At 47.2% G+C, this 24,513-nt stretch overlaps 1 protein-coding gene across 1 annotated transcript; it reads right to left on the reverse strand.

The window, feature by feature from the left end:
• Positions 1-1,186: 1,186 nt before the first annotated feature.
• On the reverse strand, positions 1,187-22,573 carry COTL1 (coactosin like F-actin binding protein 1). The gene is made up of 5 exons (XM_035336837.1): positions 22,555-22,573; positions 22,140-22,237; positions 21,695-21,777; positions 12,198-12,355; positions 1,187-2,538 (listed from the first exon to the last, which is right to left on the reverse strand). The coding sequence occupies exons 2-5, from the start codon at positions 22,214-22,216 to the stop codon at positions 2,428-2,430; spliced, it is 429 nt and encodes a 142-aa protein (XP_035192728.1). The 5' UTR covers positions 22,217-22,237; positions 22,555-22,573; the 3' UTR covers positions 1,187-2,427.
• Positions 22,574-24,513: the final 1,940 nt, after the last annotated feature.

Consider the following 24,513-nt stretch of genomic DNA (forward strand, 5'->3'; position numbering starts at 1 on the left):
GACCACAATATGGGAAATGGGATGGCAGTACCTCACAGAGACAATTCAAAGAGAGAATATGGGATTTGTATGGCCTGTGAACTGGACATGAGATGGTTGTCCTGGGTGAGTACTTTGAACACCCACTTCAAACCAGTGCAGAAGTGGAGGGCCCCCCTCCCAGCCCATCCAGCCACCAGGCTTGAGTCAGGCCTGGACATGGGCCGCAGCCAGCCTGACAGCAGCTGTCACAGAGGGCACAGGACAGACATGCCTGGAGAAGTCACCTGGTGAAGACAAATATATAGAAAATATTTAGTCTTCAGAAAAAATACACTGTAGGAGGTTTATGCTGTCTGAGGAGAGCAAAGCAGCCAAAGAAGCCAGGGCGAGGCCTTTGTTTTCTCCATCCCCAGAGCCAGCTCACCAAAGGCAGCACAAGAACCCCTTTTTGTCTTGCTGAGATGCCTCTGAGCGGCTGAGAGAGCTGTTTTGCCTCTGTACTGAGCTCTTAAGCAGTGCATCAAACCCCACACCACAGCTACCGCTGACAAATTTCTTGTGATGCTGCCACCAGGCTTTGAGACCAGACCAAGGCCGGTGTCTCAGTTGCACCCTACAAGCTTCACATGAAAGTTGATTGTGGTCACTGAGCCGATAAAGGCAAAGCCTCAGAGCATCTCAGGCTCTCTGCAAAGCTCTTCCCCTTTAGTTATGCCTGTCTTTACTGTCAGTCCTGTTAATATAACCATTATTTCACTCCTTTCAGGACAAATTTTAATAAGGTTAGGCCCCAAATTGAAACGCCCCATGTAAGCCTGTGCAGGAGACTTCCAAACTTCACTTCAAAAGTGTTGCTCTTGCTCCCAAATCCGTTCCTGACCTCCCTACATTTATTTTCTGTGGGTGTGAAATTCTCTTTGGCCTAATTACAATTCCCACTTGTCATTTTGGTGCTGGAAATTTAGACATTGAGGTGCTGAACAAAAAGTGTGTCAGATGCACCATGGTCACCTCTGCCTGTCAGAGCAGAGACGAGCAGACAAGGGCTGCAGGCAGCAAGATCATTTTACATTTAAGCCAGTGTTTAATTCTCCTAATAGCACCAAGATTGCAAGAGCTCAGAGCCTTACACCGAGGATTAACAGCCCTCCTAAATATAGCCTTGTTGTTGCAGGGAAGGTAAAAGAACAACAGAGTCTCTGAGAACTGTTCTTGAAAAACATTTATTTCTGTAATGGGTTTATAGCGCTGACTTCCAAGCCTCAGTACAACACAGTTTTCCCCCTATGCCTAGTTTAGGGGACAATTACCTTTGATGGAATAAAAGAAGCCCCCCAAACAAGCAGTTTGGTAGCCAACAAACTGTGCCCAGGTTCTCTCTGAGCCTCTGCTGTTGAATTTTCATCCCAACTGGGACAGAGCTGGCCTGCTCCGTCCCTCGGTCACAGTTGCAGGGTGGTTCACTACCTGAAGGCCCCAAATAACGAAGATGTTGTGTTTTAACTGCAAAAATGGGGGTCATGGGCAGAGAAGGCTGCTAGGATTCAGCTGCTGCTATTCTTGCAGACATTTAAAAAGGAAATCTATGCGTTTCAGTTTCACCTCCTGAGCCCCAGCATTAGGAAAGTCAAATACAAACCCAGAGACCGATGTACACAAAATAGTGAACAAATGTCCAGACATTTCTAAGCCCCCCAGTCTACTGTGCCGTGACACCTCCAAAAAACAACCAAACCCCCACGTTCAGATCATGTTGGATCTTATTTTAAAGAGGGAGGGGTAGAGATGCAGCACATAGCATAGCAACTGTCAAGCAATGTTTAAGGCAAATTTATTCCCATTTATTAAGAGATGATTTTTTTGTTTGTTTGTTCACTTTGTGTTTCAAGCTGCTAGATACCATCTGAGCTGGACATTTAAGTTTAGACAATTTAATCAAAGTTGGAGTGCACTCAATTCAAGTTGATCTGAGCCTAGATCAGCAAAAAAAAAAAATCTTCCCCAAAATATCAGTGAAAACAAATTAAAACAAAACGAAAATAATGGATGTTCACAACTTCCCCAAAACTTTCTCCCCTCAGAGAACCAGGTTGAGCCCAACTAAACACACACACATGCATGCAGACGAAGAAGGACACAATGGCAAGCTGCTACGAACACAGTGCTGAATATGGACCAAAGCAGAGTGAAACCTAAATTCCACAGATGCAAGAACATGGACAGAGTTATGAGTAAAAAAATGCGGGGAAAATCAGAACCCCAGAGAGGGATGTTTCATGAGATGGAATGGAAAACACAAGTCCGCTGTATGCAAAGAAAGGGAGTTCTTAGGTGCACACACAGAAAGCTGGGGATTTCAGTTGCTTCATCTCTCAGTTGTGTTAGTTTGTTGTGCCTTCCCTCTCCCTTCAAGATCCAGGTGATGGTGCCAGGAGGTCCCTGCATTTACTCAGTCTGTGCATCGTAATTTGCCCCCCCTGCTTTCTTCAGCTCGTTCTTGATGTAATCCTCATCCAGCTCTTTGTGGTCACTGATCACAAATTCTTTGGCAAAGTTCTGCAAGAGATAAAGAAAAAGGCTGTTTAAAAAGAGGATAGTTGTCCAACTACTCGTATAAAGAGGACTTATCCTGGAGAAATTTCATGTCTACTACTACAGTCACCATCTGCAAGGCCTAATCCTGCCCTGTGCAACAGCAATTCCTAGTGATAAATGCCCAGGCTGGGCTATGTCAAGTTTCCTAAGTAGTATGAAAATTAAAAAGCTCAAAACTGTGGACCTTCTAGCAGCTACAGACCTTCTGTATGGTCATGGGCAAGTCACTGATCCTGTTGGTGCCTCTGTCCTTTTTAGCAGCCCTTCAAAAAAAAGTCAGTGCTACAGTACGCTACAGCAGTGTGCCCCACAGACTGGTGGGAGGATGCTTTGATTAAAGATAGAGCAAGATACAGACAGTACCAGGAGCAAATACATCTACTTCAGCAGATTTACTGACCCCTCCTTTGAGCTATCTAATTCACATCATGGCCAAAACCGCGATGCTGCACTAGACAGGCTTTGTTAATGGGCTTCAGAATGCTCTGTGGTCTAATGACCCAAAGTGACCTTTAAGGACACGTTTATCAGCACACTTGTGTACTGCAGGGCAGCTATCTAGCTCTTTGAAGGCTCTTTGTAACTGATGTGAGCTGGGCAAGCCCTAGGCAGCACGCTGTAATGTGAGGTTGGGGACAGAGAAAACCTTTCTTGGAACAGATAGCTGTGAATGGGATCACGCTGAGCCCTTAGGGCACTTGTCACCATGGTGTCACTGTGGTCAAGGCTTCATTCCTTCATATCCCTCCAGCCTCACAGCAAGGGGTGCCATGCATGTGTGTGCACAGTCATTTAAGCAAACATGCACGTTTGCTTCTTGCTTTAGCATTTTCCTTCACTTCCTAACCACAACTGAAAACATCTCATGCATCTTTCCCTTCCCCCAGCGCACAGCATGAGAAACAGAGAGCACCCATTGGGGTGCCAGGGACAAAGAGCTGATCACAAAACGAAGGGAAATCCCTGCAGCCCTGCTGCAGCACCGGGCTCCCTGGGCAGGGAGAGCCCTGAAGGGTGGCAGAGGCTGCCTGGCAGAAGGATGCGATGCGCTGGGAGATGCCGTCGTCTTGTCCGGGTCTCCCCAGCGCTGGAACAGCCCCAGCACAAACGTGGAGCAGGGATTTCTAATTGGTTTCAGACTCCAAGCCATGGGAGAGCTCTTATTTGGCAGCGTCTCAAGGGTCTCAGTTTGGGATCACAGTTGAGTAAAGGAGGGGGTGGGGAAGGATTCAGCTTGAAAGCCTCAGCACCTCTTTCATGCGGTGGAAAATACGGAAGGGGGAGCAAAACAGCTCCCCCCCCCCCCCCCCGCCTGTCTCCCAGGCTGCAGCTGATCCTGTTTCACACTGTAGGAAATCCTCACTACTGAAGAGTTGCTCCGGGGGAGGAAAAAAAAAAAAAAAAAAGCTTATAGCAGCCAGGAGGTGCCTTGTCTGCTCTGCTTTCATCTGTGTTTGGCTTTGCTGGTGTGAGGACAGACAGACGTTACAGGCACTCCTCCATGTCATAGCAGAGCTCAGGGAAAATGGGAAAGAAAGTGTTCCTTCAGAAATATATATATATATATATATATATATATATCCTTTTTTGAGATTGGAAATAGAGGCAAACCCCCGAAAACATCAGATTTGGTCATGCTCACAAATCTGGAGCATGTGTCCTATTTCCAGCTCTCCTGTGTGAGATCTTTGCAAAGCTCAGCTCTTGCTGGGACTGAACCAATGACTGCCACCTATGTGATGCTCACCAAGGTATGCTGCCCCAGGATTCTTGAGCTGAGCCTTTTCAGTTTCGTCTCTATGTACTAACAGGTTTAAGAAAGCTTTCACAGCTCAGGAAACACTGATTATTTGGGGCTATGTGACTTCAGTGCTAGTCTCTGGCTTGGGTCGGTGACAATTGGGTCAGGCCCATAAAGTCATTTCTGAGAGGGATTCCATGAAAAATGCGTGTATTTTGTAAATGCAGGGAGGGTTTCCTTCAATGCCCAGTCTGCAGAATCAAGCTGCTTCTGAAATTAAAACTGCAAGCCCACTCACGTATTACTAGAGGGGAACTAAATTACACATGCCACAAAATAATTACAATTATTCAAATGTCTTCTCAACTAGAGAGCTATCCAGATGATTCCTGGGTGATGATCCGGGGGCAGCAGCCACTATTCCATGTCGATACCCCTGAGACACCTTGCAAAGCCTGAACAATTTCCCCCTCGCAGTTGGCCAGATGGGTTATGTTCCCAGCCACTCGTAAATATCCTCTTAGCTGACCGGGCCACCCCTCGTGCCAGATTCGTACCCTCAGTGAGCAATCTGGGTCACTGCCATAAATAACTCCAGTTTATTCCTTTCTGGTGGCAGGTGCTGTTGGGGGCTTCTTTGGTTCTTTGCACTGGCTCTCACCCACCATGATGTCTCATCAAGCCTGGCCCCAAGGACAGAAGGCACTTCGGGTGAGTTTTCTGCCTGGGACTCCTGATTTCAGTATCCTGCTTGACCTTTCTTCAGCCATAGCTCCTTCATCGCTCTGAATTGTCCAGGCTCTCCAGGGTTGAGCTTTGCGAAGACTTCTTCAGGGCACAAATCATAAGATGAAGGGAGGCATATAAGTGTTTCAGAGACAGTTGGAAGCATCTGCTGCCTCCTGTGCCATCAGAGCAGCAAGGCAGGAGAGACTGGGGCTCTCAGATCAGGGGATCAAGCACTTGTGATCAACAGCAGCACTTTGCAGTCAAGGGCCATCTTATCCAGAGTTCACTCTTTTTTTGTCTCTGCTGAAACTGCCAGGACATAAAACTACTCCCAACTGATTTAATTGGGTCTGATGTTAGCTAAACCAGGCAATGGTCCTTATTCAGCATGATTGTCACCTGTAATTATAAATAACTGATCATAGTGAGCTGGCTCCTGCAAAGCACCCGGCAAAATCAGTGCTTCAAGAGGCCAACAGTGATGCCAACAGGCATCCGACTTCAGTCAGATTTCTGCTCTACCACCAGATTTTCCTTATGACTTTGCTTTTTGGGGTGGTGAAAGTCCCCGGTTCCTCTTCTCTCACATGCAGCATTATCTAGTGCCTTTCAAGTGAACTACAGAACCCTTACAGCTGCCTAAGGCACGGTGCATAACTGACACTTGAGCCCTTAGCTTGCTGACAAGCATCTTCATTTTACCTCCTCCACTTCCTTTTCTATTCTCCTCCCCCAACCCCCAAGCTTTTTACAACCACTGCAAGCCCTGCAAGTGAATTCTGCCCTTTGTATTCATACCAGAGCCACCAGCGGCCTACAGATAACAAGAACAATGGTGCCATTTATCACTCCCATTTATCACACAACAGTAACCAGAGTCTTTGCTTTGCCTCTTCAATCATTGAATGGGAGGTAAAAAGTAAGGTTTACACATGGCTCTTCAATACACCTAGCTAGCACACGCTTCACCCTGTGCCTGAGTAGCACAGGGTCACAACTTTGTAATCCAGTTCTCTCTGTCAGCCCCCATCTGACACTATGGAGACAAAGGGCTCCAACCACGCAGGCCAGGTCACAAAAACAGAGCCTGCATCTCTCCCTGGGAGGCATGAAATTTGTGCAGCCTTTCTCTTCCAGGCAACTTTATGGAGGAAAAGAAAAGGGTGGAGTAGATTTTCTGCCTATTCCAGGCTCTGAATGTTTAGCATATGGGGCCATAAAATTTCCCTAAGCTGGCCAAGGGAAAATCTGCCTGGTGCAGATACTGTACCAAAACGGTCTACAGAGGCCCTTATAAATCCCAGCATGTGCAGGCCTGAAGCCAGAAGGAAAATCCTTGTATCGTCTACAGACACATGGGTTCATAGCAGCTAGGGATAGGGCCAGGCAGTCAAGCAGCTTCTTGCTGTTTTTATTTATACTAGGCCTTGCAGGGGCCTCCACTGATGTTCAAACTGCTCAGATCCACTGTGCTTAAGGACCCCACTCCCATCCACTGAATACAAAATGACATCTCCCATTTTTCTTTTCTAGCATGGTGCGAGCCCTAGAGCTGGGGCCATGGGGAAGAAAGGACACGTGCTCTGGCTGCAGCAAAGGTATGTTCTAGCAGGGCTTCCCTGAGTGCAAGGAGAGCTATAAAGTGACAAGTGCCTGCAGCAATACAGCACCACTGCCCTCTGCTCCACTCTGGCTGCACATAAGCTGAGATCAGCTGTTGGAGTCTAAGTAGAACTCCTCTCCCACTTTACTCTCTGCCAATTTTTACATGCACCAGTCCCAGCCGCTGGGAGAAGACAGCCCTAACCCCTGGCAAACACATCTCACAGGAATGGGAGCTGCGTTTCAGCTGATTTGCAAATTCTTCCTATCTTGCTGCATCCCACTGGGAAAGTCACAGGGCTGTGTTTAAGATGTGGGGTGATGGGAGGCTGCTTATCCTGGCCGAAAGAAATTACTTATAAAGTTACTGCCTTCGCTAGACTAGGAATAGGAGTTCTTAAATCAATATCCATTTGCTATGGTCATTACAGTAAACTAGAATTTTACAGAAACCAGGAAAACCGGCCAAAAAGTACAATTGTGTTTGCCTTCCCAGCAGAATCTCACTCACTGTCCTGAGAAAGGCTGTCTCAAAGACAGTATAGCCAGTAATGCATGAGTTTGATTTTCTGACTGCCTCTGACAAAGCTATGAAACCACTTTCTGTTTGGGCCACTGTACTAACATGAGAAACTCAGTGTACATACACGGAGTTGTATGTTTTATCTGCCTCAAGACCAGGGACAGTCATCCCATAAGTTCATCCTTATGAAGGAGAAGCATCAGTGCAGTGCGGAATCCAAGGGGAAAGAGAAAGATCAACAAAAAGATCTGACCACAAGCTCCAAAGCACAAACTCAGTAAACTTGTTGACATCACTAAAGTCAGGCAAATTCCTCACCAAAAATAATAATGAATAAAATGCCACGAATATTTGCCTACAGTAACGGAGCTGTTTTACCCTGAAAAAGATTTGGCAAATAATAGAGCACATGATTTTGTGGGGGCAGGAGTACTGAAGAAAACAGAGAAGAGTCAAAATTCATGGAAAATAAGACAAATGGGCAAAGGTTGGTCAGTTCCTTTGCTGAGACAGCTCTGCAGGGGAATTCAGTCCATCAGGAACTGAATTCCCCTGAATTCCTCTGCACAGCCTAATGAAGGGTTAAAGTCTCCTGGTAGGAAATGCTGTCATGAAGGGAAATGAGTTCTCAGAGGGGAAGCAATACTCAGAGGGAAACAAAGTCCTGCTTTCAGTTCTTCAGCATTTACATCAACGACAGACCCTGGTAGCACTGATTGCCTCTCCCAGTCCCCAACCACGGTGCCTGGGTTTGTCTTTCCTCAAAGAAAAGCACCGTAACCTCGTCCCCCTGCCTCTCCTCAAAGCGAATGGTGCTGCTTGCTGTGAGGCCTGACTCTGTTGTACTTAAACCCCACAGCTGCCAGGTTGGACCTCAGAGGAATTTTTATGGCTGATTGAACCTCACGCCACCGGCTGTTGATAACCACACTGAGCAGCTTACAACAGCCTTGGTTTCTGGGTTCAGGCTGAACTATCTGTGTCTCCTGGGTCTCTGGGATAAAGGAGGTCAACACAACAGCCTTCAGAGCTGAGGGAGTCTCCCGGATAGATTTGTACTAATGCTGAATGAGCCACAGCTTGTGCATATAAAGAAGGCAAAAGGCAGAGCCATGCTTACTGCCAGGGGCATAAAAGAGGAGTTTAAGACCAGCTTTGGATGATTTCTTTTACAGCCAAGTGAAAAATATGCCCAAAGCCTTTCTATTCAGCTGGTATCTACTGGCAGCTGTGTAGGGCCTTGGCATGACAGCGAGTGGCTCACAGAGATCAAACTGCAGCTGTGCAGAGGGCACAAGGGCTGTGGGGTCGGCTGCACGTGTGGCTTACTGCAAGCATCCACCAGTTCACCCGTGCACAAGACAGGATGTGCTACTGCCAATGCCAAAACAGATGAAGCCTTTTAGTTTAAGTCATCCTTGACTTAGTGTTTCATAAAATAAGTTCCTCAGCTGTAAGTGTAGACCATTTTAGATCTAGGTTTAGACTGTACCCCAGAAATGACCTCCCAAACATCTTAAACCATGGTCTGTAAAGCATGGGATGTTGTATGCTTCTGTCCCCAGCACTAGGCCTGTACTTGGCCTAGGCAGAAACTCAGTGGAGGAAAGGTACTGCATCACCTTTCTCCTTGGTTCCATTTACACAGGAAACCTCCACACATCAGTACATAGCCATACCCTTAAGAAATAATAGATAAATACTTTCCTCCATCCTGTCCTTACTTTCAACCCGCTCTCAGCTGAACTACTTGGGCCAAGTCTCAGGCTTGACCCAAGACTTGCAGCTGAGGTGAAGGGGAAAGGATGGAAAATAAAAAGCTGTGAAAAATGTTACTGAATGTTCCTTAAATGCCAAATGCATTTTTTTCTCTGCATTCCAAAATAAATGCAGGAAATGAATAACCCACTTTCCAACAACATTAAAGAGGTAATAAGGATAGTCCCAAATAAGCAAGAAGACCTGATTCTCAACTAGTACAGATCAGGGGAACTGTACCAGATGAGATGTGTCCCTATAATTTTACAGTTATTACAGCTAAAAATCAATTGTCCTTTCTTCCTGAGAGACTTGCTGTCCCCCTCCTCTGATGACTAGCTGCAGTGCTTCCCAGCCACCTCCCCATAGATTTCACAGCATCCTCCTTCCCAGGGACAAATACAAAGGCAAGGGCAACCCAGTTCTTGCTTTATAACGTTTAATCCTTTTGTTCAAAAGCCCATAATCTGCTCTTCAACAGTTAATATCCCTCACGTTTTCCTTATGGCAGGTGCTTCTGGGGGACCTTTAATAATCACCCTGTGTGAACACTTTATTGTACAGATACAACATGGTGGGTGCTTGCTAGGCAGTATTCAGGCTGAATATTCTTTCACTTTGAGTGTCTCGGTGGAAGAACAATGTTTGTTGGCATTTGTTCAGGTTTCAGAGCTCATCAATGCATCTACAACGTATCAGAGAATATAAAGCAGATCTCCTCTCACACTGGAGCTTTGGTCTTGTATAAGGAGCTGCAGTTGGCTTTTGCAAATACTAAAAGATAGAGAGCATCCTTCAAGTTTCATGGAGGGTTTCTCAGTCTGAAGAGCTGTTGTTCTGTAATCCCAACCAATCTTTTCCATAGATCATGAAAATCAAAGCTGTTACCTGCCGTATAAAAAAGTCTCCTTGTGCTATGCTTCCTTTGAAGGACAGCCATGTTGCACAAAGTGCACCTATGGGTCATGCGTAAAACTGAAACTGCAGAGAGCCAAATTGTGTGCAAAGTCTAGTTTCTCTTCAAGGTTTAAAAGCAAACAAACACAAATCTCACTTTAGGGTACTGCTTATTCCAAAAGATGAACAAGCACTGAGTCAAATTTGTAGTTTATCATTACAGAAAACAAACTACTTTTCTTTGTATAACCCACACCTCAAACAATCACTGTAAAAAAAAAATAGAAACAAGGGTGATTGGAAATATACGTTGGAAGATGAAGGTCAAGAGAACTAGTAAGAGACAAATAGCTCTGGGATAAATTCCCTCAACTAAATTGCAATTGGTCTTTCCTGTCCTCCTTTATTTTGACTACCTGCAAGGTCACATGCATTAGAAAAAAGACAATAGTACTATTTTTATCCCACTCCACTTCGAGGGTTCAGTTGCATGTATGGATATCTTAGTCACTATGTACTAGGATTATGTCATACGTCCTTTTCCCCCTTTACATTGGTTTTAAAACAGCCAGCCACTAACTTAATTTGCATGAAAAGGCTGCCAAAGAAATACAAGTTACTATCTAGCCTCTCTTTGTCCACAGCATCTTGGTAATAGTACATTTGTCCTGCTACATGTCTCTACAGTGATAAAAAGTGAATTAAAAATGTCTTCAAAGTAGAACTGGCTCTACCTGTGTCACAGGCTGATCTGTGGATTATCTGCATGGCTATCCAACAATATCCAAACAGGACATGCTGTATTATTTCATGGTCTTGTAAGATGCTCACAAAGACATCTGTATAAATAGCCTTAATTTCTCTATAATGAAGAAACTTTCCTGTGGAGAGGAGATCACTGTTGACCTTACATTCAGAAACACTTTGGAATGAGTTATAGACATGGCTGCTGAATAAAAGCGTACAGCCACGTTGTATTGTTTTTATATTTTAGTTTAGATTAATTGGAATATGAAAGCTTTTAAGTAATAGCCAGGAATGGTTAATGTTCCACCAGATTATTAACTTGCACAGGCTACTAATCAGACATGAAACAAGTGGAATTGCAAATAATATGTAGCAGACCTAAGAGACAGATCTTAGAACAGCAGTTGGGAATGCTATTCAGCTCCACAGGAATAAACTGTCTAAACATATCTTAAAAAATCTTGGTCTTAGTGACTCTTACATGAGTCATCCATTAGTACCCTATAATTTCATCCCAAGTTGCTATAACACAGATTCATCTGCCTCACATGAACAGAGACTTGCTTTCCTGTCTCTCAGGTATCATCATGGAAGTCTCTGTTCAGAAAGGCCCCCTCTGCATGGTTGCCATTTTGGAAAACTTTGTTATATTCTTTATGCTTCTTACCTAAAATATCTTCTGTATCATACAACCTACCAGAGGGGGGGCCTTCATTCTCATCCTCCATACTGCCCTATTGGAAGATTCCCAGCACAGCAAGAAAGACCATTTCTCAAGCATTGAAAAGCTGGCCCTAGGTTTCACTGAAAGAGCTACCCTTGCTCTAAAAACATCTCCAGAGCAAACAAGTTAAACATTAGCATCTTCGTCTTTTCAGCAGTTCTTTGTACCCTTCCACAATTCGTGTCTCTCATGGCAGTTGTTTGTTTTCCCTTGCCTTGACCGAGCTTGAAGACTGACAGAGCGAGCACAGCTCAGCAAGCCCTGGGAGGCCTCAATGGAGTTAAATGATATGCTTGGAAAGACAAATTCAGGTGAAGCTCTTCCAAGGTGTGGACTAAGCACATCTCTCCTTTTTGCTGATATGTCCAAGGCCAAACAGAAGAGTATTCAAATCTAGTTAGCTATTAAAAGCTGCTAGTTAATTAGTACTGATAAGGACTTCAGACTCCAGTTGATTTTCTCCATGAATACACTGCGCAGAGATGAAAGGCATAGAGAGAAAAGTTCACACATGGGCGTGGATTATTCTGTTTAATTTTACCTGCTTAAGTTAATAGTGCCTTGTTCCCTAGCACTCAATGTTATATTATTTTCATATCAAGGATAGAGATAGGAAACATCTTAATGGTGACATGGAGCAGAGTTCATATTCCCCCCTCATGAAATAGTGAAGGCAGCCTTAAGCTCAAAGGTGCTTCTTTATGTCTGAGTGCTCAGACGGCAGATATTAAGTCCTCCTAGTAAGAAGGCAGGCACTAGGAAACTGCCTTCTTTTTAAAGGATTAACCACTAAGATGAAGGATGATCCAATCCTTCTCCCTCTCTCACCTTTTCCTGATGTTAGTAGAGCTAAAAGCAATGAGAACAACTGGTGTTTAGAAGCAGAAGGAAACAGTTACCTGTACAACTTCTTTGACCAGAGTCTTGTCGGTCCCAGTTTTGGCTCTCTGCAGGCCACTGACATCCTCTCCAATCCAAGTGATGAGGGCAAACTTGACTCGCTTGCTCATGGCATCGCCAGTGGTGAATCGGACAAAGCCAAACAATCGAACGTCATCTGGAGGGACAGAGCAATAGGGGTAAAGTGATTAACAACAGAAACATCCCTGCCACACCGTTCTCTGGGGTAAGACTATTGATCCCAAATTAAAGACCAAGTCAAGGCACAGATACTTCATTATGACAGCATTATTCTAGACTAACTGGGCAATACAGAGGCTCTGCTTATCTGTCCTTTGCTGGCAAGGTACACTTTGTTAGGTCTTCCTGGGGTGCTCTGAGGGACTGGGAGGAAGCTGGTTCTGCCAGCAGGCTCATGCCACATTACTGCACTGCTAGAAAGTCTGGAAATGGCTCAAATACAATCAACAGGCAGTTCGAGAACACAGAGCTAACCCCAGTTACACATTCAGCCCAGAATTAACCCAAGTTACGCATTCAGAAAGATCACTGATCTGCTTGCAGGTCACTGGTCAAGAAAGGAATAAAGTGATTTCCCAGCCTGCCTCTTATGATACAGCAAGATTAGGATCACATTTTGTAAAATATACCCAAAACTGGCCATGGTGCAGATCTGACCCTTTTCCTGCCTTCCTTTCAGTAATATTTCTGCCTCACTTGTAGTATGAGGTTACATGAGGGAGAGGAGGGGAGAAGAAGGAGCTAAAGAAAATCTGCAACTGCCCCCCCAGATGTGCTTTTCTACTCCTTCCTAAGCCCCATAGAGAAAGACCATGGATTTTAAAACAGTTCTGATCTTTGCTTCACAGCTGGTTTCTGCTATATCAGGCCAGACTAGGGTTATTACGTCTGGCTGTATGTGTAAAAACCTTGTCAACTCCTTGTCTCGGGGAGTTTGTTCTTTCACTGCAGGGTGACTCATCACCCGAGGCAGTTGGATGCTTTCATGATCACTGGCACTTGGAAATCGTGCAATACCATCCCCTCAGATCCACAGCCCCAGTGGCCTGCAGGATGCTGGAGCCTTCAACCAGGATTGTGCAGAAAAAGCAGAACAGATGGACAGTTGTGCAATCATGGAATATACCTAATCATAGCTACTTCATCTGTTATAGGTCGCTCAAAACCTTTTTAATGAAATGAGATGACTCAAAATAGAAGAGCAAGCTTGCTGTTTGAAAAGAATCATGTTAATTCTGGTTACGCTTGCTGTGACCAGTTCAACATGTTTCCTGGTTCCTCACTGTCTTGACTACTGCTGGGTGAGAACACAGTCTCCAGGTGTAGTAATGTCTGCCAACATCCCCTTCCTTCAGTCCATCCCCTTCCTTCCAGTCCCAGGAGCTCCAGGGAATGAGGAAAAGCAACTCTAAATTGTGCATCCCTAGAAAATATGCTGCTAGAAATCAATATATATATATATATAAAAAAATAATATATATATAAAAAAAGGAAATGTTCTTTAAAAGCTCTCATAGATCTCTGAGATTCTTAAACACTGTGTTTTGGCAAGGTGTCAGTAAAGATAACTTCCTTTAATGAAAGATGTCAAGGTTTAATGTTTAAAATAAACCAAAGCACCTATCTTCTTCCTATTCTGCTCTCTAGATACTTTTTGCCACTGACAGAGGACTACTGGGGAAAACTGGAAAACGTGTGTAGGGGTCATTGAGCCTGTGAGAATGTTTAAAAGAAACTCCTCTAAAGATTTCAGATTTGAAAGAAAGAAAGAGATCTTATTCAAAAGATAAAAATCCACATGGATTTTCTGAAGGAGAATAAGAGCCACGTGTATCGACAGCGCAGGCAAACAAAACTTCTCGCTCATACCCTGTTACCGGCAAGTAGAAGAAATCTACGGTGAGACTCCCGTTCCTGACAGTAAATCCTCTTGCTAAGATTGATTAGAACAATAAATGAACCGACAGCCAGGAAATACCAAGGTGAAGAGAGACAGTAAATCCCCAAACGTTACTATTAACAGTTCTGCGGAAAAAACCTTGCTTTCTCAAGCTTTCTGATGCTAAAGGAGGCCACGTTTTGCTAAGAATTGTACTGGGGTTCCTATGGGAACCCAGTGCTAGAAGGCACTTTAAGGTCATCGAGTCCTGGCCCCTACAATGCTGTAAGAGTGTCACAGCCCTTCTCGTGGGCTGATCACCTTCCACCTTGAGTATGTAGGGTCTTGATCCCTGCTCCTTCTTTCAATGGCCATCACAATTTCTGAGGACTGTCTTGGAGGATACCCCTTTATAGTAACCATAATGCAAAAATATAATGAACGTGAAGAATTTCTGCAATGATTTCTCACAGCAACACAGAAAGGAGGCTAGAAGAATCTATCTGCCAGCATAAACTTTAATTTGAGGTGAGCCCACAGATCACTGGAAACAGCAGGTTTCTCTTCCCAGCAGAACACTTCGAGTGCTTTTACATCCTGCCTGAAAGCAGCCTGATCTGCGGCAGCACCGAGAGCCAAGCCCAGAAATTCCCATGGGCTTTTTCCCATTAGATCACCTACTGCCCAGTGACTGAGCAACTCTTACCTCGTCATGTGAAGTCCCACTAAGTTTAATGAGCAACTGACGGTTAGATAGGGGGCTGAGTCACTGTCTTCGGCAGAACCTACCTGGGGCAGATCTACCTGTAGGGGCTTCAGAATGAGTCCAAAGCTTGTTCAGAGGGACAGCGGGATCAAAACACCAGTTCTTTTACACCGCCAGCTTTTCTCTTTCACAGTTGATCAGCTCTGCCCTGCCACATCAGCTTCCTATGCTGAAAGTCCTCGATGCCATCAGTGCCACCTCTGCGGGAAATCCCAAGGTGTTCCTCCTCCAATTCCTCCTCCCGCCCCCACCCCTTTTCACAAAGAAAACCCACCGCTTGCACTGGATTTGGGAATTTGCTGGATGTGGGGGGGAGTCCAACATATCATAGGGAGACAGCAGATTTCCTCTGCAAGAGGAAATCCTGCCTTGCTCTACACAACCACCTTCCTCGTCACTAAGCCATGGGTTTCAGGGCAGAGAGAAGCAATTAAAAATATTAATAGATCTGGGAAATAGCAGCTTTATTTGAGAAGATCTCATAAGTTACAAAGAGCAGAAATTAACCTTACCTCCTACTAATATCGCTATTCCCTTAAGTATTGTACAGCAAGGCAATAGGGCTATACAAACAATGAAAAGCACAATGAATGCCTTAATGAACATCACTTAGTACTTTTCTCCAAACCTCTTCCTTATCAGTAGGCAGGATTTCCCAAATAAACTGATTAAGCTGCCCGTGGCCGTCAACAAAGCTTGATGCCGAGCTGTGGAGATTTCCTTGATGGAATTTCATATTTTTTTCATCCACTCAAACCCTTTGTTTCAGCTGTGCTAAAAAATTCCCCATTGGATTAAAATGCACTGACTCATCAGTAAAAGAAATTAGCTGCAAGAAAGAAACACACCATCAAATTTTCATGGTTCTTTGTCTTTGGGCTCTGAACAACTAAGCCAGAGATGTGCCAAGATAAGGCCACTGCTCTCAGCGTCACCTGCCTGCTAAGTCAAGGTCGGATACAGCAAGGTGGCTCATAGCAAGATCTGCTTTTGTGCCCTCTCCAGCACTGAATTACTGATAGCGTATGACAGGAAGGATCTTTCATGAAGGATTTATTGTGTTTGTTTCAATTGCATTCATTTTAGATTCATTTGCCAGTTTTCCACCTCTTCAGTCACCCTTTCAGCCACATGGCTAAAAGCACACACAAAACTATCCCTACTTCTCAGCACGCTGTTATTTCTTCCTTCTCTGACCCCGTATGGAAGCCTGTGCATCTCTGATGCGGTACCTTGCACCATGCAGACGTGTTCATTAAGTCATCTAGGACAAACACGTAACATTTGACCACAGGACCGTAACCACGGGGGCTGTAGCTGGGGCAGCAACCCATCTCCCTGTCTGCTATTTCAGCACAGAATTGACCCGATGAGTTGCTCCCACAAAAATTAATGAGAATACTCCCTGAAACCAGCTCCCGTTCTTTGCTAGGGACATCCCCAGCCCCAGCTGGTGGCCAGGAGCTGGGTGGCAGACACGTGCCATGCAGGCTGACCCTGCTGGGGCACGACGTGCACAGAGCACAGGGAGGGCAGCAAGGCAGGGACACGCTGCAGACAAAGCCAGTGTCAACCTCCCACAGCCACCACGGGCCCCAGGTCTTCCTTTAAATAGCCATTAAGGGAAAGCAGGCAAGATGAATATTAAGGAGGAAAAACAAACCCAGTAGGAGACTGATTTACAAAGCCCATTTTAGCAACTTAAGATGCTGCCAAATACAGATAAGCACCTATCTCATTATATGGCCTTGCGCATTTTTACAAATCTTTCCTACAACCTAAGGTGCCAATGTAATCTTGGTGATCTGTCTCTCCAGTCTTAGCTCCTACGTTTTATGTACAGGCCTGGGCTCGTCACGAGCCCCAGAGAGCTTGCGTTTATATTAGAAGCAAATTCTATTTCTATTTTCTTCCTAATATTTTATGTCAACCAGGAATGATTTTACAGGGTATTTATTTCAGACCAAAGATGTTCAGCTCTTCCTCATGCTGAATGCACTGTGTGTTTTTGGTCTGATCTTTGCAGACACATGAATAACTCTCCCATATTCATGCTGTCACTGCAATTATTCATCTGGACTGGGGCTTTCCAAATAGAAGGCTCATTATTTCTTTTGTTAGAGATGCGTTGAGAAACAACTGTTCACATGTGGCATGGGGAGGAAGCAGTCAAAACAGTCTTCCAACCTCTCTCCTGCTTCATGACAGCATGCACATGGAAAAATTAATAAATAAATAAAAATAAAATGAACTACAGATGGAGACAGTGCCATGCTCTGCTGCTTTGTAATCTGAAAAGTGAACCCAGTTGTCACAGTGCAGTCAGGTATTGCTGGTACACACAAAAGTTTAGGCGGATGTTTTTGACTGCAGAGTTACTCTGATATCTCAGTCAAATGTACTCTTCTCAGCAGCAGCATCGCCAGCCCAATTATGAGACTTAGAAAACAACAACAAATCCCAAGAGCTTTAACATCCTTCCGTACAATAACCTTCAACTCTTATCTGTGTTTCTGGCTTCAAATCCACCAGCTCAGCTTTTTGCTTAGAAGTGTTCTCATGGCGTGTACCACCCAACACCAAATTAAAGCTCCGCCTGGAGCCGGGCCATGCGCAGAGGCAAGAGCTGTAACCGTGAAGTCAAAGGGATCAAAAGCCTTGAATTAAGCCCTTGTTTAATGCAGAGGTAATCTGCGCTGTTAAACCCAACCAAAACAGTCCTTAGCCAGAAGACACAGGGGGTGTCTACACTGTGTTTAATGACCCTGACACAGTTAATGTCCTCAACTTACGGGCTCCAGACTCTCTGGGTCAGACAAAGGCCAGAGCGGTCCCGCAGGGTGGTCATTGCACGGGGCTGCAAGGGGAAGTGCCATCAGCGGCCTCCTCCTCATCTCCTAACGAGGACCTCATTATGTCAGCGGTTTACACCAACCTGATGGCTTTGTTTCGGAAAAGGCTGGAGGAGAGGTGTTCACACATCTGGGATGGCCTTTGGAGGGCAGAGAAGATTACTGACTGAGGGGAAAGCAGTGCTGCACCCCAAGTATCTCAGCCGTGCTGAGGCCGGGCACAGCCCTTGGCACGACAGTGACTGATGTGCCAAAGTCCCAGGTTCAGGCTGTGCTTGCAGCACAGGTGTAGTCCCGGGACCCTGAACAGAAGGGCACTGAAAATGCTTCCCTTACCATGTGCAATCGCAGTCCCCAAACAATGGAATAAGGAAGGGATGATAGTTTAATTACACAGTTCCTTAAACTTCTCTGCCTGTACACAAAGCTGGGCAAAAAGGTTAGGAAGAAAAAGCCCCCGGCCCAGGATACGTGAGGTGGTTCTGATGCACAGTGCACACCTGGGAACGGAGCAGGATGGGCAAAGAAACCTGCACGGGACAGAGCAGGTATGGCAGCAGTTCCCAGCTCAGGGCACGCACCTCACAGCCTTGGTGGCTGCACATCTCGACCTGTCCTGTGCTCGTTGTGCTGCAGCCCACAGAGCCTTGCTGCAGGTTCACGGAGTTGGCTTCTAACGTGCTCTTTTTGAACTGCTGCTTCTATTAAAAGAAGCAATTTCAAGCAATTTCTTACTTCGCCCTTTGTCCGCAACCACTCCTGCTCCCTGAGGAGGTTTACGGAATCGGTAATGGGCTGGGCCACAGTCTGCATGAAAAGGGTTATATGTACGTGGGAAATAAAACTGAAAACACACCTCTGCTACCAACAACCCCCTGCAGCCCTTCCCAGCCTCTGCCATTGCACGAGACGGATATCCACCACAGGCAAACGCCTTCCCAGCTGGTACAAAAGCCCTTCTTGGTCTCCGAGCCACATGAATTAGCACACGCTGACACCGCCTACTCTGTGATTTAATGCCCCGGAGGGAAGCAATATGTACAGCACGCCAAAGGTGCTTTTAATAAGAATGCTTATTAGAGAAAGCAGGGGACACAGCTGTTTGCCACTCAGAACAGCACCGAAATGGATGGTGCAGTGAGTGGAGCAGAGCAAGCCCTGACTGAGGGCCTTGGTGCCGCTCTGCACACTGAGGTTTTCCATTCCAGCTTGTGCTCTCACCTTCAACCACCAAATTATGCTCAGCTTCTACCAGAGGCAGCTGCAGCACGCTGTGGCTTTCAGGGCAGTGTTTTTCACAAAACAGGAATTCGAAACAAGGAAGGAAGTTTATTCTGACGGCTTTTTTTTTTTTTTTAATCCTTTAAGCACATTTTCTGAAGCTGTTCGCATTGATAGCAGCCCTTGTTCCCTCCAGCAAAATGCAGGAGGAGATAAAGTAGGACCAGGAGGAAAGAGATGTAGCAATAAGGAGGAATAATATTTAGTAGCTCTTCCCATCGCTTCCTACTCTTTTTACTGACTCTGTTTCAGCAGAAATATTCCAAGCAGCTCTACTTCCTAGTAACATTTGGCACCTTTCTTCCAGATGGGAAGCAAAGCTGCAACTGCTGGCATGAGCCCTGGGTTTGGACCATGGCTACTGATCCAGGTGAAGGACAGCTGCACGGATGGAGGCACCAAAACTCGGATCTCCTCCTTCCCCAAGTGCTGCCCTTAATTCGTGGGTGGGGGAAGATCCTTTCTGGCACTCAGCCGGGAGCCCGGTGCCTGAACTTCCCTGCTTCTCCAAGCCTCGAGCAGCCGGGCTCCAGAGGAAGGTTTGAGAACAACCTCTTGCCTCTGGTCTGCCAAGGGGCAGCCCGTGCCAGGTGCATGAGGAAAGAGGGAAAGGAAGAGAACCGAGCAGCTATGAGGGACTTGGCTCCACATCAAAGGCTAATAGGCTACTTCTACCCCACTGATGCCCTTTATTTAACTCTTCCCTTACCATGTTTATGTCTCAAACATGCGGAATTTCCTTTTTTTTCTGTAAAATTGCTTCAGTACTCAGGCCAGCTTGCCCCTCTGTTGATATAAAAAAGTTTCCTTAAACTCTGTCTGTTTTAATACCCTATTTTATAAGGGTTTGACACATGCAAGCATTGGCAAGAAAACAAAACTGGCCATATTCCAAAGTGCAATATGTGCCTTCAATAGCTGTTAGACGCATGCTACCCAACCCTACCGGCGACTGCTCTCTGCCAAAGTCCTCTGCTCCTTATCCACTCGACAGAAGTATTCCCTCTGCTGCAGAAGGAACAAGAGGAACTGTTCCTGAAGAGGGTATTGCTCCAGACCAACCATTAAATAACAGTTCAGACAGAATAAGAGATGAGCTCCTTAAAAAAAGGGGGAAAAATGAACAGGGAAGGTTCCTCTGCAAGCCTCAGATGTCTGGAGAAAGTGGAGATGCTCGGTTATGCCAGCCACAGGAAGAGACAGAGAACATGCTGAAGCTGCTGACCTCCCAGGAAAACTGCTAACCCTTCAGATAACGTGGGCAGGAACTTGCGAAGTGCAGAGCCCCAAGTTTCCCTGTATGCTGGGTAATTGCTGTTTGCCTCATGTTGCAGATGGAGAAGAGAAGGGTGGGAAGGAGTTTTTGCAGTACAGGTATCAGCACTTCTGACATCAGCTACAGGAGGATTACTTTTGGTTTTGAGGTCCCAAGAACAGCTAGAATCGAGTAGCTGTATTAATCCTGGCAAGACCCCACTGCAAATGTCAGAGCAGAGCAGTCTCAGCCCTTTTGATTTAGTGACTCCTTGCCAAAGACTACAACGTATTTTTCTCCTGCGATATTTATTGACTGCTCAGCCCAGCCCTGCCCTCATTAAGTTACTCGAAGCCCTCTCCACTCAGTAAAACACAGCTGAACCCTAGGACTGGAAAGACCGACTGGGACAGGCACCAGCATCTCCACGGATGTGGGGCTCTGACTGCAGCGCCTCCGGGGCTTGCCACACCTCGAGAAGGGAGAATTGCTCAATGCACAGTTCCTTTACAGTACAGAAACGTAACTCAAGAATTACAGATTAACCATAACACTTGGCTGTAGAGTAGCTGGATGAGGAAGGCAGGCTTTGTCAGCTACAGAGCAGCATGAGTTACAAATGCTTTATACCTCGTATCACTTTGCGATATCGTTAAGCAGCTGCCAAGACGGGGAGAACCACACAGAACCCCCAAGAACTTATTCTAAGAGAAATCAAAGCGCGCTTTTGTATAAAACACATCAAAAGTCAAGATCGGTTGAAGTTAAATATTTGTCTGCTTATTTTCGTTCTCCCCAGGCTTTGTTTCTGCTGTTAATCACCCACATCCGACAGTTAAACAATCAGCTGCCACGTTTAAGGCGAGGGCCGCAACTGGTGCGGTTGTGCAACGCACGGCAGCGGCGATTGTTCCCGGGCTGTATTGTTCGAGCCAGCCTCTGACTACCCGCTCTCACATTTCATGGTCTTAAAAAAATCTGAGCAACCTTCTGTCCGCGGTTACTTGAGCATGAGGAGCAGGGTTTACAGAAGGGTTTTATTGCAGAATATTGTGCGGCTGTGTTTTTATAGCCCCAGAAATGGAGCGTTTTTCTGCTCTTCAGTGAGAGGCTGGGCTTCGAACCGCAGTGCCGAACAATGGGAGCCTTGCTAAGCCAGCGTCGGGTCTTGTTTATAGCTGGGAAGGAATGGCAAATTGTGGAAAGGGGGGAAAAAAAGCCCAGAGGAGCTCAGGGCTAGGGGTGAGACAAAGGACTTCTTGGACTATGGACTTGAGCGAGTTGCTCTCTGTGACGGCAGGAGACCCGGCTGTGCGGGACAGGGCATGGGGCAGCAGCGGTGGTGCAAATTGCAGTTCCCCCAAGTTTTCTCCCATTTTTTCCCCTTTGCCCTGGGCAGGGAGAAATGCCACTCGTGCCAAAGCCAGCGAGAGGGAGCTTACCTGTGCACTTCCTTTTGAAGGTTTCATAGTCTACCCCTTGGTCTCCGGGGACGATCGTGGAGCCGTTGTATTTAAATGTCACCCTTTGGGAGAGGGGAAAGAGAAGGGGGGAAGGAGATATTTAAAAGTCAGCCTTTGGGGATGGGGAAAGGAGAAGGGGGGAAGGAAATATTTAAGTCAGCCTTTGGGGACAGGGAAAGCTGATATTTAGGAGAAGGGGGTAAGGAGATATTTAGAAGTCAGCCTTTGGAGATGGAAAAGGAGAGAAATGTAAAGGTTGCCTATATATTATATTCCAAGAAAAAAAACATTTGGAAAGGGGAAAGGGAGGAGGGGGTGGCACAGGGGCAGGGGACGAGGAGCGGAGCAGCAGTGGAGCACCGCTGCCCGTGCGGGAGACCGAGGGGGTGCCCGCGGCTGGGGGGGGGGGGGGGTTGGCACCTACCAGTTCACCTCGGTGGCAACGTCCCGGACGAGGTTGTACGCCACCCGGCACCCCTCCCTGTCGATTTTGGTGGCCATGGGGACGTCGTGGGAAAGGGGAGGGGGGGTGGGGGGGGATGGCGGGGGGCCGGGCGGGGAGGCGCGGAGCTTGGGGGCCTCCGCCGCCGCCTCTTGCTGCTACAGCACCGCGCAGCCCCGCACCGCACCGCACCGATCCGATCCGCTCCGCACCGCGCAGCGCCCAGCCCCGGTCCCAGCTCCGGTCCCGGTCCCGGTCCCGGCCCCGCTGCTGCTGCTGCTGCTGCCGCCCCCGGCCCGCCCCCGCCCCGCCGCCGTCTGCCAATGGCTCGGCGGCCTCAGCCCGGCCTGCCCCCGCCAGCCCCGCCCGGGCTGCCCGGAGACTGGGGGGGGGGACAGGGGGAAGGGGGGGTCTGAGGGGGGGGGGGGGGGGGGGGGGGGGGGGGTTTGGGGGTATGGGGTAGGGTGGGAGGGGGGCGTGGAGGGGATGTGGGGGGGTATGGGGGGTATGAGGGGATGTGGGAGGTCGTGGGGGGTATTGGGGTGTGAGGGGGGCGTGGGGGGGATGTGGAGGGGTATGGGGGGTGGGAGGTGTGTGTGGGGATGTGAGGGGGTGTGGGGGTGTAGGGGTGTGTGGGGGTGATGGGGGCTGTGAGGGGGACTATGGGGGATATAGGGGGTATGGGGGTGCGTTTTGGGGGGCTGAGCGCCTGCTTTGGGTTCGCCGCGGTGATGCGCGGTCCGGCCGCCGCTATTCTGGGAGCCCGCCGTGCTCGGCAAGCCCCCGGCGGCGGGAGGAGGAGGAGGAGGAGAAGGAGAAGGAGGAAGAGGAGGGAGGAAGGAGAAGCTCGGCGCGGGATGGAGCCGGCTGTGGGCGAGCAGCAGCCCCGGGCGCAGCGCGCTGCGGTGCCGCAGGCGGCCGGGGACTGCCCGGGGGCTGCCCGGGGGTCGGGGCCCGCAGGAGCCGGGCCGGAGACTGCCGGCGGGGGGCATCGGCCGGGAGCCGGGGGCAGCTCCGTGTGTGTGCTTGTGTCTCTGTGAGTGTGTGTGCGGCCGGGCCCCTTTCAGATGGAGCGATCTCCCCCTGCCGGGCTCCGCTCCCAGCGCTGGGGACTTAAAAAAGAAGAAATGCACCCAGGCGGCGTCAGCCCGCTGGTGGGAAATGCTGATCTTGAGGCAAAATGATGAGCTTTGTCTGTAAGACTGCGCCCACAGAAGCAGAGGTGGGTCCTCGGCTTAGCAGAATGCAGTTTCACAGAGATGCCACCACATGTTGTCTGTTATCGTGCCCACGGGTTGGCCTTACAAAACAAGGGTACATGTTAGCAGGCTTCTACCGAAACCTGGGAGGCTGGATTTTTGCAATTTTAATAAAAATATGCATCCCGTGGTAAAAAATATTGCTTTTATTTCAAAGTTTGCAATGTGATGTTACTTCATATGAAGATGTTGAATGTATGGTTTGTAAACGTAGTCTGTAGAGATAGGAAACCTCATTACCACAGTTACTCCGTGCTTCCAGAGACCTCGGGGAACAAGATCACCGGTGCGTGTGTTAACTGCAAGATCCATCATTTACTGCCGCACAGCACGAAGCCCTAATCCTATGTATTGTGTAAGAAGCAGCAGCCTTTTCCAGAGTCCCCAGTGACGTAAGGCTTGCTGTAGCGTCAGGGCCCAGAACCGGAGCTTATTGCTGCAGTGCCTCCCTGTGATAGAGATGAGGTCACAGGGAACAGAGAAATATTCCTGGTCAGTACAAGTGTAGGACACAGCGTCTGGGTGCATCACACAGGATCTTTGCAGACTGTAGACTCTAGATGATACTATAATCACACATTAATAGGTCTGATTTTCTATTGATTTTCTTTTGGAACTGTCTTTAGGAACATTCTTTCTTTTTTAAAAGCCTTAATGCTGACCATTATCTGCCTTTTTTTTTTTTTTTTTTTTTTTTTTTTCATACTCTGCATTTATCATCCTTTGGCACTACCTCACTGCTATTTATACCTGTAACAACTGCTGGTTGTCCTTGTCTCTTCTAACTCATTCCTCAGCTCCTGATGTTTCCTAGGGGAGAGGTGGGTGACTGAAATGTCATCTCCTTTAGAAGGAGAAAAGCTCAACCTCTTTCAGGCCTCTGTGACCCAGTAGCTGCAATGTTCAAATTGCATTCATTAGGAACTTTGTGGTTCATGCTTTTAAGTGACATACTCAACCCCCCGAAATGCATGCCTTCCTCGTGGGACCAAACTTCTCTGCTTTTTTGTCTTTGACACGTTTTCATGGACTTAAAAGAAGCACATGGACTCCCTCAAGAAAATGTCTCCAGCTAACATGAACTGTTGGATAGGTGG

The sequence above is a fragment of the Oxyura jamaicensis genome, chromosome 11, assembly GCF_011077185.1.
Source record: "Oxyura jamaicensis isolate SHBP4307 breed ruddy duck chromosome 11, BPBGC_Ojam_1.0, whole genome shotgun sequence".
NCBI classification, from domain to species: domain Eukaryota; kingdom Metazoa; phylum Chordata; class Aves; order Anseriformes; family Anatidae; genus Oxyura; species Oxyura jamaicensis.